The 13,680-nt window shown below is 46.5% G+C and overlaps 1 protein-coding gene across 1 annotated transcript in view; it reads right to left on the bottom strand.

The window, feature by feature from the left end:
- The window catches only part of PSMF1 (proteasome inhibitor subunit 1), a 29,751-nt gene extending 18,220 nt beyond the window's left edge, over positions 1-11,531 (bottom strand). Inside the window, exons 1-3 of the mRNA XM_079128365.1 lie at positions 11,247-11,531; positions 5,407-5,559; positions 4,238-4,320 (exon numbers count right to left, since the gene is read on the bottom strand). Of these exons, the coding sequence (XP_078984491.1) occupies positions 4,238-4,320; positions 5,407-5,559; positions 11,247-11,375 (365 nt within the window). The 5' untranslated portion in view covers positions 11,376-11,531. The remainder of the gene's footprint in view (positions 1-4,237; positions 4,321-5,406; positions 5,560-11,246) is intronic.
- Positions 11,532-13,680: the final 2,149 nt, after the last annotated feature.

Consider the following 13,680-nt stretch of genomic DNA (forward strand, 5'->3'; position numbering starts at 1 on the left):
GGACAGGAGTTGGCTGTGAGGCTGGAAAGACCAGCTAGATGAAGGGTCCAGGAGGGGTGGAGAGCGGCACGAGGCAAGGGCAGGTGGGCGTGGGGCAGGTGGGGCAGGAGTGCCCGGTGGCAGTGGGCCTGAAGGCCCATCCGGGGTCCTGTTCTTTATCCCGAGAGCTAAGAATATTCACTAACAGGTTTTAAGAACTAAAAATATTTTTCTTATTGTGGTAAATAACACACAGCATTTACCACCTTACCCGTTTTTGAGGTGTCCAGTGATGGGAAGTGCAGTTACTCTGCAGTACACCATCGCCACCCCACCCCCCCCCCCCAGGACTTCTTGTTCCCAAATGAAACTTCACACCTGTCAGCACTGGCCCTCCCTTCTCTCCGGCCCAGGCCCTGTGTGCCAACGGACCTGACTACTGGGCGCACCTCACTTCGGTATGATTGTAGAGCATCTGTCTTCTTTTTTGGTTCCAGAGATTGAAACTAGGGGCACTTACCCACTGAGCCACATCCCCAGTCCTTTTTTATTTTTAAATTTGAGACAGGGCCTCGATAAGTTGCTGAGATTGGCTTTGAACTCGCAATCCTGCCTCAGCCTCCTGAGCTGCTGGGCTTACAAGCATATGCCACTGTGCCTGGCAAATATTTGTCTTTTTGTGACTGGTTTAGCTCCTTTACCAGACTGTCCTCAAAGTTTTAGTTCCACATTGTAGCATGTGACAGAATTTTCTTTTTCTAAGGACGAATATCCCACTGAGTAATTATGTAGGTGTACACGTACACACACCAACATGCCGTATGTTTATCCGTTCGTCCAAGGACAGGTGGTCCCGCCACCTTTCAGCTATTATGAAGAATACTGCTGTGAACAGGGGTGAACAAATATCTCCTTAAGACTCTGCCTTTGCTGGAAATGGAACTGTTAGGTTTTATAGTTAATTTAGCTTTTTGAGGAACAATCATTCTGTTTTTCACATCACATTCCCACACAGGGGTGTAATGTCTCCACATTCCCTCTCTCCCTTCTTTCCTTCATCCTAATGGATGAAGCCATCCTAATGCGTGTGAGGTGGTATCACTGGAGGGTTTTAAGCAATAGTTATAATCATGAGCTGATTTATATTTTAAAAAGACTGGTCCAACTGCTATGTGGGAAACCCACCAAAGGTTTGGCAAGCAGGAGGTAAATACATGAGGGATCTCCTCAGGCAGAGTCTGCATGGAAGAGGGAAGAGACAAAGGGCAGGTGGCTTAGAAGTCTAGAGCAATGAGTCCCAGGTGGTTACTGCTGATTAGACAAATTAACACAATAGGGTTTCTGGACAATTCCTAGTTCAATTAATCTTTGACGACTGTGAATTTATAGTGATGCAAAGCTTCCTCCAAAATCCTGAGGTCAACAAGGTTGGGAAAAAAGTTCCAAACTAAAGTGGAATAAAGTAGAAATAAGTTGGTAAACAGACAACTTCATTACACTGATAAAAAAACAAATATCAATCTAAGTTTTGGACATAATACTCCTGACTGTATATACCCTCAGTGGCAAACAGTCAAAGAACAAAAAGAACTGGGAAGAAATCACATTTGGATCTTTATTTAGTAGGCTTATCCTTGGTAGATAGGGGTGGAGCAGTTGAGAAAGTGCACATTTTCAGATCAAGTGAATGATAAATAAACTGATGCTGTTGGGAATCAGAGTTCTTGCCATAGGAGAAGGGAAATGTAAGTTTGGAACAAGAGAAGAAGAGTCTTGTGATGTTAGATTTAAAACGGAAGTATCAGCTTGAACTCATAATTTAACGAAAAAATGACTGCTAGGCTCTACCTACTGAAAGGGCCTTGAAGCTATGATGCCTTCATATTAATGAGCACGCCTGGGGCCCAGATCGGGGTTTTTAAATACTACACTCCACTAAGAGAAATTGTGGCTCTCAGGGGAATGGCTGCTTCCCAGTCAGAGGCAAGACAAGTACAAGAACATCACATCTGCCAGAAAGTAAGAAAATGCTCAAAGATGCTGTCAAAAGGATAAAGGAGGCAGCTCAGAGGGACTCCCACTCCAGGAGACTGATAAAACAGCATGCAAACCAACCAGTCCATACTGACATTTAATTAACTGAAAATAAGGGGCAGGCAGAAGAGCAAACTCTTCTTATTTAAAAAAAAAAAAAAAAAAAAAAAGTAACTAAAAATGTAGAAAAAAATGATAGACATAGAAAGTTACTATTTTATAATCATCTCTGTAATAACTGATTCAGGCAAGCATCACATATAGATGCTAAAATCACTGGGCAAAAGACCACTAGGAAACGACATCCATAGTCCACTAGCATAATCCCACAGGTTATTTATTAAACACAAAGGTAAACAGATGCTCCATGTCAGAGAAATCTGGTAGACACTGTCGTCACCACATGATCAAATTCAAGAGCACCAGTGATAAGACAGACTCTGCGTCTCAGACACAAAGCATCAAGGAGGACTCGGGCTCACCTATGCAGTGTTCTTGTCAGCAAAGTTCAACCTGAATCAAACGATGAGGAAACGACCTCATGAATCCAATCACGTGGAAATGATCTGAACATCTTGCATGACTGACCTTGAGTCTTCACAAATGTCAGTTTGGGGCCAGGGCTGGGTGTGTCTGTTTTAGTGCATTTGCCTGGCATGTGTTGAGGTGCTCAGTTCAATTCCCATAGCGCAAAAAACAAACGAGCTCAATACATACATTTTGTGTGTGCGTGTGTGTATGTGTGTATCTTGAAAAGCACCAAAAGGAAAGTCTGGGAAACTGTCGAGTTAAAGAGACATGAAAATGCAACGTATGATTTGGGGATGGACAGATACAGGAAAGCTAAAGGAACAGCTACAAAAGGATACTACCGGGATGGCTGCAGGATTCTGAAGGCGGGCTGAGTATTAAATGACAGCACTGTACCAGGGCCGCATTTCCAAAGTGAGAAGACTGTGCTAAGGTTAGGTTAGAGGATGCCCTGTAAGAACAGGGAGATGCATGCGGCAGTGTGTAGGGACGGAAGTTCATCAAGTCTGCAAATCATTCTCAGATGGTTTGAGAACAAAAAAATTTTTAAAAACTTAAGCAAAAGAGGTGAAACATTAAAAATCGGCAAATCTAAGTGATGGGTAAATGGGTGTTTCACTGAATATATTTGTGAACCAATTCTTCTGTGGTGTTGCAAATTTCAAAATAAAAAAGTTTAGGCTGTCAAGAGAATGAGAAAACAAGCCACAGGCTGGGAGAAAATATTTGTAAAACACATGTCATATAAAGGACTACTATCCAAAATATATAATGAACTCCTAAGAAAACAAACGATCCAATTTAAAACGAAGCAAAGGAATTAGAGGAAATATGAACAGTAAATAAGCATAAGCAAAGATGCTTCACATCATGTGTCTCTAAGGAACTGAAAATTATAACAATGAGATACCATTATTAGAATGGCCTAAATCTACAACACTGACAACATCAGATGCTGGCAAGGATGTAGAACGACATGAACTCTCATTCATTTCTGGGGGGAAAGGAAAAGGGCACAGCCACTTTGGAAGAGTTTGCCTGGAATCCTATTCCAGCTTCATGACATTCTGAAAAGGCAAAACTATGGAGACAATAAAAGGATCAGCGGTTGCCAAGGACAGAGGGAGGGGAATGAACAGGCAGAACACAGGATTTTTATGGGAGTGGAACTACTCCACGTGATAGTGCAGTGGTGGCAACATGTCATTATACATCTGTCCAAAGCCTCAGAATGCGTAAGGCCAAGAGTGAGCCCTGACGTGGACTGCAGTATCTGAGCGATCATAGCATGTCCACATGGGGTACCGTTCTGGTGCCAAATGAGGATAGGGGGAGGCAAAGCGCGTGCAGGGTCGGGGTGCAGGGGAACTCTGATCAGGCCTAGGTCCTGCAAGAAGCCTACTCCCGACTGAAGCAAGGGCCTGGCCCCAGCTTTACTCTGCGGCCACTGCAGCACTTGTGCAGTCTTGACTGCATCATTTTATTTCATGGGCATTTCCTATGTGAGTCCTGCCTCTAATGAAAACAAAAAATACACAAACGGAAAACCAGAAAAGAGAATTGACGGGTTTGTGCCCAGGAGTGAAAAGTTCTGTTAACCTCCCTCACTTCTCTGGACACCAAAACCTCATTCCTTACTTCCTGCCACTGCCTCTCCCTTCTCTCAGTTTGGAAAAGACATCATTAGAAGTACCTGTGGAAGTCCTGCAGGTCTTCTGCACTGATATAATCATCTAAGTTCAGGGTCAAGTCTGCCACCTGCTGTGAGCCATATTCCTAGAAAAATGAAATAGAAAATGAAAGACAAGATATTCCTGGGCTACTGGGTGCATGGTGACAAGGACAACATATGACCTAAAGAAATATGTTTGTTCAAAAAGAGACACAGAGAAGAACTCTTTGTAATACATGACACGGTCTTCTAATGCTTAGGGACTTCCTCGATTTAGAAATACTGACTCTCCAATGCCAGACGATCTATTTCTGGGTTCTTTTGCAGCTTGGACACAGGGTATGTAATTTTCTTGTTTGCAGCTAAGAACCCTGTATGATACAAGATCTAAATGTTCATCAATAAGGGAAGGGATAATGGAACACTATGTAGAAGTTAAAGCAAATGAGGTGTACCTGTGTGTGCTCCCGGGTGAAGCCTCCAAAACAGAGTGAGAAAGGCAAAGGGCAGTACATCACGTTCCGCAGGACACCTTAAGCACCCAGATCAGGAGACAAAACTTAACAAAAAGCAAGCTAATGCCCTCGCAGTGCTTCAGTGGCAGATCACAGACATTAAAGCAAAGCACCAGTAGGGACATAATTACAAGCCAGCACAAAAATAAAATGAAGTAGAGAAGCCTAATTTAGATTTTTCTGGCAGGTGGGGTGGGTAGTAGGAATGTATTTCTGAGTAAGTGATAAAAGAGGGGGAGCTGGGTAGACTGAAGGAAAGGCGGAGGTTGTGTATGTACATGAGGTGGCAGATGGGTGGAGGGTGGGGATTATAGCACAAGAAACACCAAGTGTACAATTCCAAGGCAGCAAGAACTCTGCTAACTTAAGAAACTAAAAGCAGCCCACTGGGGCTACAATAAGCCTTTTCTTCCTGTATTGTCCCTGAATGGCTTGCCTTAATTTCTTTAACCTGTGGAGAGAAGTCCCTCCTTTATTATTCAGGCAGTGAGCATCTTTGTGCACAAAGCATTTCATGATTAGGGTACTCACCTCAGGATAAGGCTCCTGAAGTAGGGTCACCAGGTAGAGGCTTTAGGAACAGTTCCAGCTCTGGTTCCATACTGTTAAATGGGTTTTGGGACAGCCCTCCTAATGCCCAAGGCCATCAGCAGACCCTATGGGTCTGAGACTCACCAGCACATTGATGATCATGCTGGTCTCCATGGTGACCGCTTTCACAAGGAGCTTTCTGGAGCCGTCCTTGGACTCATACCGGAGGACGTACAGGTCTTTACTGTGGTTCCACCCAGCTGGCAGCAGTTCTGACTTCTTATCACTGGGACCTGGCTGAGAAGACATCAGAGTCGAGGAGAAAGATCATGGCCTCAGAACAGGGACCTACAAAGGATCCTACAGATAATCTAATTGCACCTCTCACTTCACAGATGAGGTTACAGAAGTCAAGAGAGGGATCTGTCCAAGGTCATGCACCAGTTAGAGGTCTGGCACTGGGGTCTCTGGAATGCTCTCTACTATCTGGCTGTCTTTATGACACAACACTGACACCTGTCAAGAACCTGTAACCTCAGTTTAATAACCATCTTCTCCCCATCACTCTGCTAAGAATAAGGCTAATTAACTCAAAGGATACTGTGGAACTCTAAAGCACTGATTTTCAGAGTTTGGACCTTAGTCCATGTGCAACAGGATCACCAAAATGTTGACTAAAAACACCAGCTGATGGCAGTGGTTTAACAAAAGCTACTAACAATTTTCATATATACCCAAAATATAAGATACGTACAAGATTTAAAAAATATAAAGTGGAGATTATGTGGCTACAAAATGCTTAGGAAAAAGAACATTGCAATCATCTCCAAAGCCTTGGGAAGCAAACCCCAAAAGTCTCCCTTCTTTCCCCTCAAGAGTAACACCACTCTGTATTTTTACAAAACTTTTTTAAAAAATTTTTCCTACAAATTGCACTACTATTCATGAAACCATAAAAATATACAGTTTCAAATGTTTCTGAATTTAATACAAATGGCATTATCCCACCAACTGCTTTTCTGTGATGGTTTTTAAGTGATTACCATGCCCTCCACTAGAGCTGATCACATTCACCACTCCGTGACATCCACAGTGTGAATGTGCTGCAAGACACACTCGCCTGCTGGTGGAGACAGAAGCCTTTCCAGCTCATTCACTTTGCTATTGTAAATAATGCTATGAGCACCCTGGACACGTCTGGCACACGTTTGGAATAATTTGTACAGAGTATGCCTGGAGGAAGAACTTTCTAGTGATAAGATAAAATGAAACTGTTTATCAAAGCGGTGTTGATGTCCACTGCTACTCGTCACGTGTGAGAGCTCCTGCTGTTCCACATGGTCAGCGACACTGCTTCTATCCAACTAATTCTTACCAACCTCACTGATGTAAAATGCATCTTACTGTGGGTTATGATGTTTTTCCTTTCCTTTCTTTTTTTAGACATCCTAGAGCTTTATTTCCACACAATAAAGTTTGAGAACTAGTTCTCGATTCCTTTCTATAGTGAAAATGAATACAGTGATTTCTGGAGGTAAGGGAGAGATTTCTTAAACAAGATCCAGGCAAGATGGAAAGACTGCCTTGGAAACTGTTGACAATTTAAAGCCTCTGTTCAACAACAGACACTATGAAGTCAAAAGACAGTCACAGGCTAGGAAGAGATATTGGCTAGGCTGCAGAAAAACAAAAAGTCAGGCTGAAATAATGAGATAGTAGGTTAGAGCTGTCAGCTGTTACCCATTTGTTATTTTAATTTATTTTTTAGTCAGATACTTGTATGGGGTTGTGAGACCTCCAGGCACAGCTGGTGGGCATTTAAACTCCTATAGCCCCTTTAGGGAACAATCTGGTAGTATTTAGTAAAGTTAGGGGAGCCAAAGTCCCATGACCCAAATTCCCGACTTCTGGAAGAACGCTGTGCACAGAGATGGGACAGGGATCTTAATCACAGCCTTGGCTAGGGCAGCCAAAGTGGAGATAAAAGACAAAATACACTTACAGTGGATTACTCCCTAGCAGTCAGAATGAGCAAAGTAGGTCTAATTGTAGCATTATTAATCAAAGTAGAAAAATATGACTTAAAGTTCAGAAAAAATGAGATTTACAGACAGCACCATTAATGTAAGCAATCTAAAAAGCATACAGGAAATGATATACACCTTTTTACGGATGCATATTTCTATTGCTCAGCAAGGAGCAGGTAGACTGGGACAATGTGTATTCGCAGAAGCACAATGGGAAGGAATGGAACCAGAGATAAAGAACACCAGCAAAGGCCAGCAATGCAGAGCGCTACACAGCTAAGGACAAGGGGAGGCCACAAACTGAGGACTGCTAATCCCTCCTCTTTGGACACCCTGGGGCTCAGGAGTTCATTAGGAAAAGGGGTCACGAGTCAAACTCAGGATGTTGCAACTGGCATGGTTTAGAAACTGGCTGGATAACAAGTGAATTCATAGGCCCGAAGCAGAGAAACGAGAGTGATAAAAACAAAAGTGAAACTGATCAAATCATTCTACCATGTGAGGAAGAGAAACCACCTCCCACTCCAAAGAGGGACAACTTACTGTTACACGTTTAGTGTTGCGGGTGATGGCTTACTTCGGAAGCCAGGGATTTGATGACATGCCCTGCTGTGTCGAGGGTCTTTAATTTCGGTTACAGCCTTCATGTACAGCCCTCATCTACCAGAAGTGGAAGATGGGAATTTAGTCTGCTCATCGTCTTTGGCTTCCAGGGTAAGAGGACTCCTTAACGTCATGAAAGAATGACACCTCTTGCTGAAGTGGGACCTGTGTTCCCCAGAAATAGAGGTGGGACTGATGAGACAGACTCGGGTGTGTCAGGTCAACGGGCACTCGACCGCACTCAGGGCCCTCCGCTCAGTATCAAGTGTCCCAGAAAGCTACAGCTGGACAGTAGCCAAAGTGCACAGTCGTGTAGTTTAACTTTCTTGTGTGAAAACTAAGGCCCACCCAAGGTCACAGCACATTAGGTACAGAGTTGGATTTGGAATTCAGAAGTCCTGGCTGCCAGGCTGTGGCTGGAGATTTTTTCACAGCCAGGTCCACCGAACTGGCCCCATGAAAATTTTTCTTGGAAAAAATCTTCAAAATCCTGGGAAGGAAGCATTCTTTAACAGCTGAATGTTCGCCCCAGTGCCTCTGGGTGTTAGCCAGAGGAACTTGAAACAGATCACTCTGGGCTTTTCTCTTTCTTCATAATCCTTAGATTCCCACAACAGAAAACCAAATGCTCTCACTGCAGTCTATGGCCATCTCTATCCCCTGCCACCTGACCTGCCTGGCATAGCTATAAAGTTCTTATGAGGAGGGGTGCTGACTTCAAGAAAGAAATCCAAATTCAAATGCTGGACTTTAGTTGGGGCCAACAGAAGTGTTACTCTCCCAGTCAACTCTGCTGTGCCAGAGGAGACAAAAGCAGAGAGAGCAGACAACCCTGCTTTCTATTTCACTGTTGATGTGTTAGTCAAATACACACTTTGGGGACACTGTTTCCCTTTTATCACCCCCAGGAAGGTCGGGGGCAGGAGGTGGCTGGAGCGGCAACACAAACATCCTCTGCACTTGGCAAACACTATGGTCTCAGTCACGTCTGCTGGCTCCAGGCTGAGATATTAAACCTCCTCTTAAATGAACTAACAGGAAAGATCCTCTCCAAACAGCTTCTGCTCTGAATGCGAGTACACTAGGCAGATGTGAGCAGAGGCCAAGTGCAACCTGAGCCCCGAAGCCACTCGGGAAAAGGCAGGAAGAAGTACCAACACAGCACGCTCTAGCCTGCGATCCCAACACCCATTCCTTCAAAGACGCGAAGACTGAGCACTGAAGTGGACGGGGCTGGGGCAATGCCTCCCAGAACTCCCCTTCCTTTAAAAACACAAAAAAACAAAATACAGTATTAAAATGAGATTTACTTTCACACTTCACTTGAAAACTAGGGGGGCCTAGAGTATTTTGCAAAAGGATGACGCCAGGAAAGACACCGACCAATATGAACTGACATCCATAACCTGGCAAAGTGACAAACACAGGTGCTGACAGGAGGTGCGAGGGGACAGTGGTGGGAGCAGGTCTGCAGGGTGCCTATGTGCCTGGGAAATGGTGAGCAATGGGGCAGGTAGACCCTCTGTGACAAGCTCCTGGTCGGGGGAAGAGGAGGACAGGGTTCTGACAGTGGGGCAGAGAACTAGCTGGCTGGAGAGAGGGGCTTGAGGACAGGAAGAGAACAGGGCAGACCTGTTCCATCTGAAGAATGTGGCCAATGGGGACACACCAAAGTCAAATCCAAGTCTTACTCCTCTCTCCAATCCCACCACACCCTGCACCATCCTACCCATCAGCTCTCTGGGTGAACTTTCCAGGAAAAGTTGAAATGAAATGACTGGGACAAGGGAAAGAGCTGTTAAAGATTAGAAAGCTGGAGCCGAGCAAGTCAGGAGACATGGGTTTCTGCTGGGGGAACTATGCAGTGAAAAGGGACCCTGACACCTGGGAGTCGGGGAGGGCGTCATCTTTCCCTGGTCCCAAGGCCTGAACTGCTGAAGGGTAAGGTCAGAGGAGTGAAGTGCAGTGAGCAGCAAGGCCAGGGACAGGTGCACTTGGGAGGAAGAATGTCCCTGCCTGAGTGTGTGTGGAGGGGGGAGGCTGGCTCCATTTTTATTTTATTTTAGTTTTTAGCCTTGTCTCCTCCTTGAGCCCATGTAAGCAATGAAGGATGTGTGAATCTGGAGGTCGCAGTGGGCATGCTGAGCACATACCTGGAGTCCCAGTGATACAGTTGAGATTTGGGGGGTAAAAAAAGACAGAAGTCAATGATAGTTCCTGTGCTCTGATTCTGCTGATGGGGGTAGGACTAAAGGGGTGTAGTGGTCTTGGTCCTTAGCTCTGTGGGAGAGAGGAATGGAAGCAGTAGCAGTGGCTCAGGAAGGACATCTGGCTAAGTGCTTGGAATGTGTGAAGGGTTTGAGGAGGGGTCCAGAAAGTTGCATACCTGAGAAGGTAAAATGGGTTCAGGGGCTTGAGAAATAAAGTAGTAAGAAATGAAAAGAAGGTTAAAACCTCACTGTGAGACGAAAGGGGAGGGGTGGCCTGCTTGGAGCTGGTCTTGGTTCTGGGAGTGAGAGGACTGTGACAATGAGGGGCAGGCCTGGAGTGGTGTGTCTGTTTGTGGGAGTGTGACTGGGAGAAGCAGATGGGAAACAAAGGGGCCAGGTCCAGTTTTCATAGGAAGACTGATGTGTAGAGTGAGTGTCACAGGGAAGATGGGAAAGTAGTGAGATGGACTGAGTCCAGATGTCCTGGGGCTCTGTGGGGATGTCACTAGGCCTCCAGCTGTTAAGAGGCAGGACCTAGGGACAGGAGCACAGGAGGGGCTGGGCCTGTGGGGGAATCTATAGGTAGGAACCCTTACCTGACCCTCAAATCCAGGGTGTGTGTGTGTTTGTGCGAGCTGATGATGTTGGGGGTGACTGGGCACAGGACTCTTTAGTAAAAGGTAAGGGTGTGTGAGCTCTGGGGCTGAGAAGGTCAAAGCTCGCCCCCAAATTCATGTTCAGATCCAGATGTCCCATGGAGGCTCGAGGTGGGAATGACGGCAGTTTTGATCACAGCCTTCTCACCCCGACTCCGTGGCTGTGTGGCAAGAGCCTAGAGGGGACCAGGTGGGGTGAGGACTCTGGGGAGCTACATCCTGTCTCCGTGCCAGATCCACATAATCCTGGCCTGAGCGCCTGCCGGGCTGTGCTGAAAAGACTTTCTGTCCTCCGGTTTACAAACCACGCCGTGCCAGCTGCGTGGGGAGCTGAGCCTCGGCCCCCAGGCTTTACAGTGGCGTCAGGGACCCCCAGGGCCCGGACCTGGGACCGGCGCAGAGGCCAGGTGCTCTGGACCAGGTCCTCGGCCTCTGGGTTTAGGCAGAAGGCAGCTCCCCCCTCCCCACTGGAAGACTCCGTGGCGTACCTGGTCGCCGGCACCCAGGCCATAGTAGCCGTGCGTCACCACCTCCCAGTGCAGGAAGCAGATGAGCGCGTCCTGCGTGCAGGTGATGGCCGGCGCCGCCGACTCGTAGAGCACCTCCAAGCCCGCCATGAGTGCGCTCGGCTTCTGCGGGCGGAAGGGGGCGGGTAACAGGTCAGGGGCTGGCTCCGCCCGCCGCGAGGCTAGCACCCCGCCCCGCTCTCCCACTGGCTCTGCGGGTCTCCACCTGCGCCTCAAATGGAGCAGCCCGGGGGAAGGGGCGCAGCCGCCGGAAGTAGCTCCAAGCGCCGGCGCAGCTCCTCTGAGAGTGCCCGGCTGGAAACGCGAGCCGGACGCTGAAAGGTTCCCCCGGGAGTCCTCGCGCGGGGCGTGGCCTCTGCCAGCCGGATCCCGTTCTCCCCGCAGCTGGCGGGACGCGGCTGGCTAGCGTGGCGCCCCGGGCAGAGGACACCTTACCGCCAACTAGACTTCCCGTGTGCAAGGTGGGCTGTGCTAAGCCGGGAAAGAATTTAGGAAATGTGGATAAAATATATTTGTAACAAGTATGCACCGCTTGCCACGAGTCCCTTATGCTAAATCCTTTTCTTGTCGAACCTTCCCGAGGTGGTATTATTAATGCTTATGATAATACCACATGACAGATGAGGAAATTGAGGTACAAAGGGACAATTTGACCCAGATGATACCGCCATCTAGTGAATGACAGAGATGGTACTGGAATCCACTAGTCTGGTTCCTAAGATAGCTCTTATTATAGGATCTATTGGGTGCTGCATCCTGTGCCAAAACCTTACATCACCCTTTCAACAAATCTTATGGGCTACGTCTTGTTACCATCCCCGTTTTGCAAGTGACAAAACCCATCAGCGTTGAAGCTACTTCCCCAAGAAGATGGCAGCTGTGGACCACAGAACTGGAACTCCCGACCCCACTATCTAATTCAAACATTTTACCTGTCTCTTTAATGATTTTTACCACCTGTTACATCTTCAACGAGTTTCTTGAAGTTCCACTATTGTTTTTACTCAAATAAATTTTCTTTTCCACATCCAAGTCAGCATCATGGCCCATGCCTCGGTCACTTGCATGCCTGGCATCGGCCTTGGAACTGCATCCTTGTCTGTCCACAGTCTGTTTTGCAGCCCCAAGCCAGGGTTGGAACACACGTCAGATCATGTCCTTCTGCTTAAAATCTTGCAGCTTTCCCACCACACTCAAAAGGAAGAGTCTTACCCTTGGAACCCACATAAGATCTAACCCCCACCTCCTTCTGAACTAGAATATCAAGGGTCAGTCTAATTCAAACACAAGGAACCACACCAGGAGGCTAACCGGTAGACCTATTAATGAGCAGCTCTATCAAGGCCTATTTCAAATGGAAAAGGCTCACCTGTGTGAACACCTCCAGCCAACTCCCTTGTCCCAGGAAGGTGGAGGTGAATCTGGATGGAACTTGAAGGAAGACCATAGCCTTAGGGTTGACTTTAATGCCTGTTTTATATAGATTTTGCTCCATGCTCTACCCAGAACTGAGATAGGGATTTAGGGTAAGGAGAGAGAAACAGGAATCATAAGGGAAACACCCTTAAGCCATTGAAATGGAGAATCAAGCCACTGAGATGCAGAAGACACAGCTGCAAACCTTGGCCCTTGCCGTTGGCAATACACAAGCCCAGGAAAACTGGGAAGAAATTATAAAGATCCATCCTGGATCTGCCTGCAGTGCAACCCCCCATAAAGCCCTTTTATAATTATCGGACCCCCCAATCCCCGCCCAAGTCAGGGCTGTTTCTCACTCTCCAGACAACCTGCATTCTCCCTTGAATGTGTGTCTACCTTCTTACGTAAACCTCTGTCTATACCTTTGTCTGGCTCATGCTGAAATTCTTTTCCATCACGTATGCCAAGAACTCCTGGGCAGTGGCACACGCCTGTGACCCCAGCAGCTCAGGAGGCTGAGGCAGGAGGAGGATTGTGAGTAAAAGCTAGCCTTGGCAAAAGCGAGGTGCTAAGTAACTCAGTGGGACCCTGTCTCTAAATAAAATATACAAAATAGGGCTGGGGATGTGGCTCAGTGGTTGAGTGCCCCTGAGTTCAATTCTTGGTACCAAAAATAAATAAATAAATAAATAAAGACCCCCTGGGGTCCTGAGTTGAGTTCCCCCTCTTCCAGGAACTCCTCAGACCCTTCTACAGAGACATCTATTCTCCCCTAACACTGCCATATATTTTAACCTCTAGATTACTTAGAATCCTTAATGCAGTGTAAACACTATGCAAACAGTTGTTCTACTCTATTACTTAGGGATTGGTGACAAGGAAAAAAAGTTTGTACTTATTCTATACAGCCATAATTACTCTTTTCTGGCTGTTTTCAATCCCCTGTTGGTTGAATCTACAGATAAGGAATCCACAG

This window comes from Sciurus vulgaris (assembly GCF_902686455.1).
Source record: "Sciurus vulgaris genome assembly, chromosome: 2".
Lineage (NCBI taxonomy): Eukaryota > Metazoa > Chordata > Mammalia > Rodentia > Sciuridae > Sciurus > Sciurus vulgaris.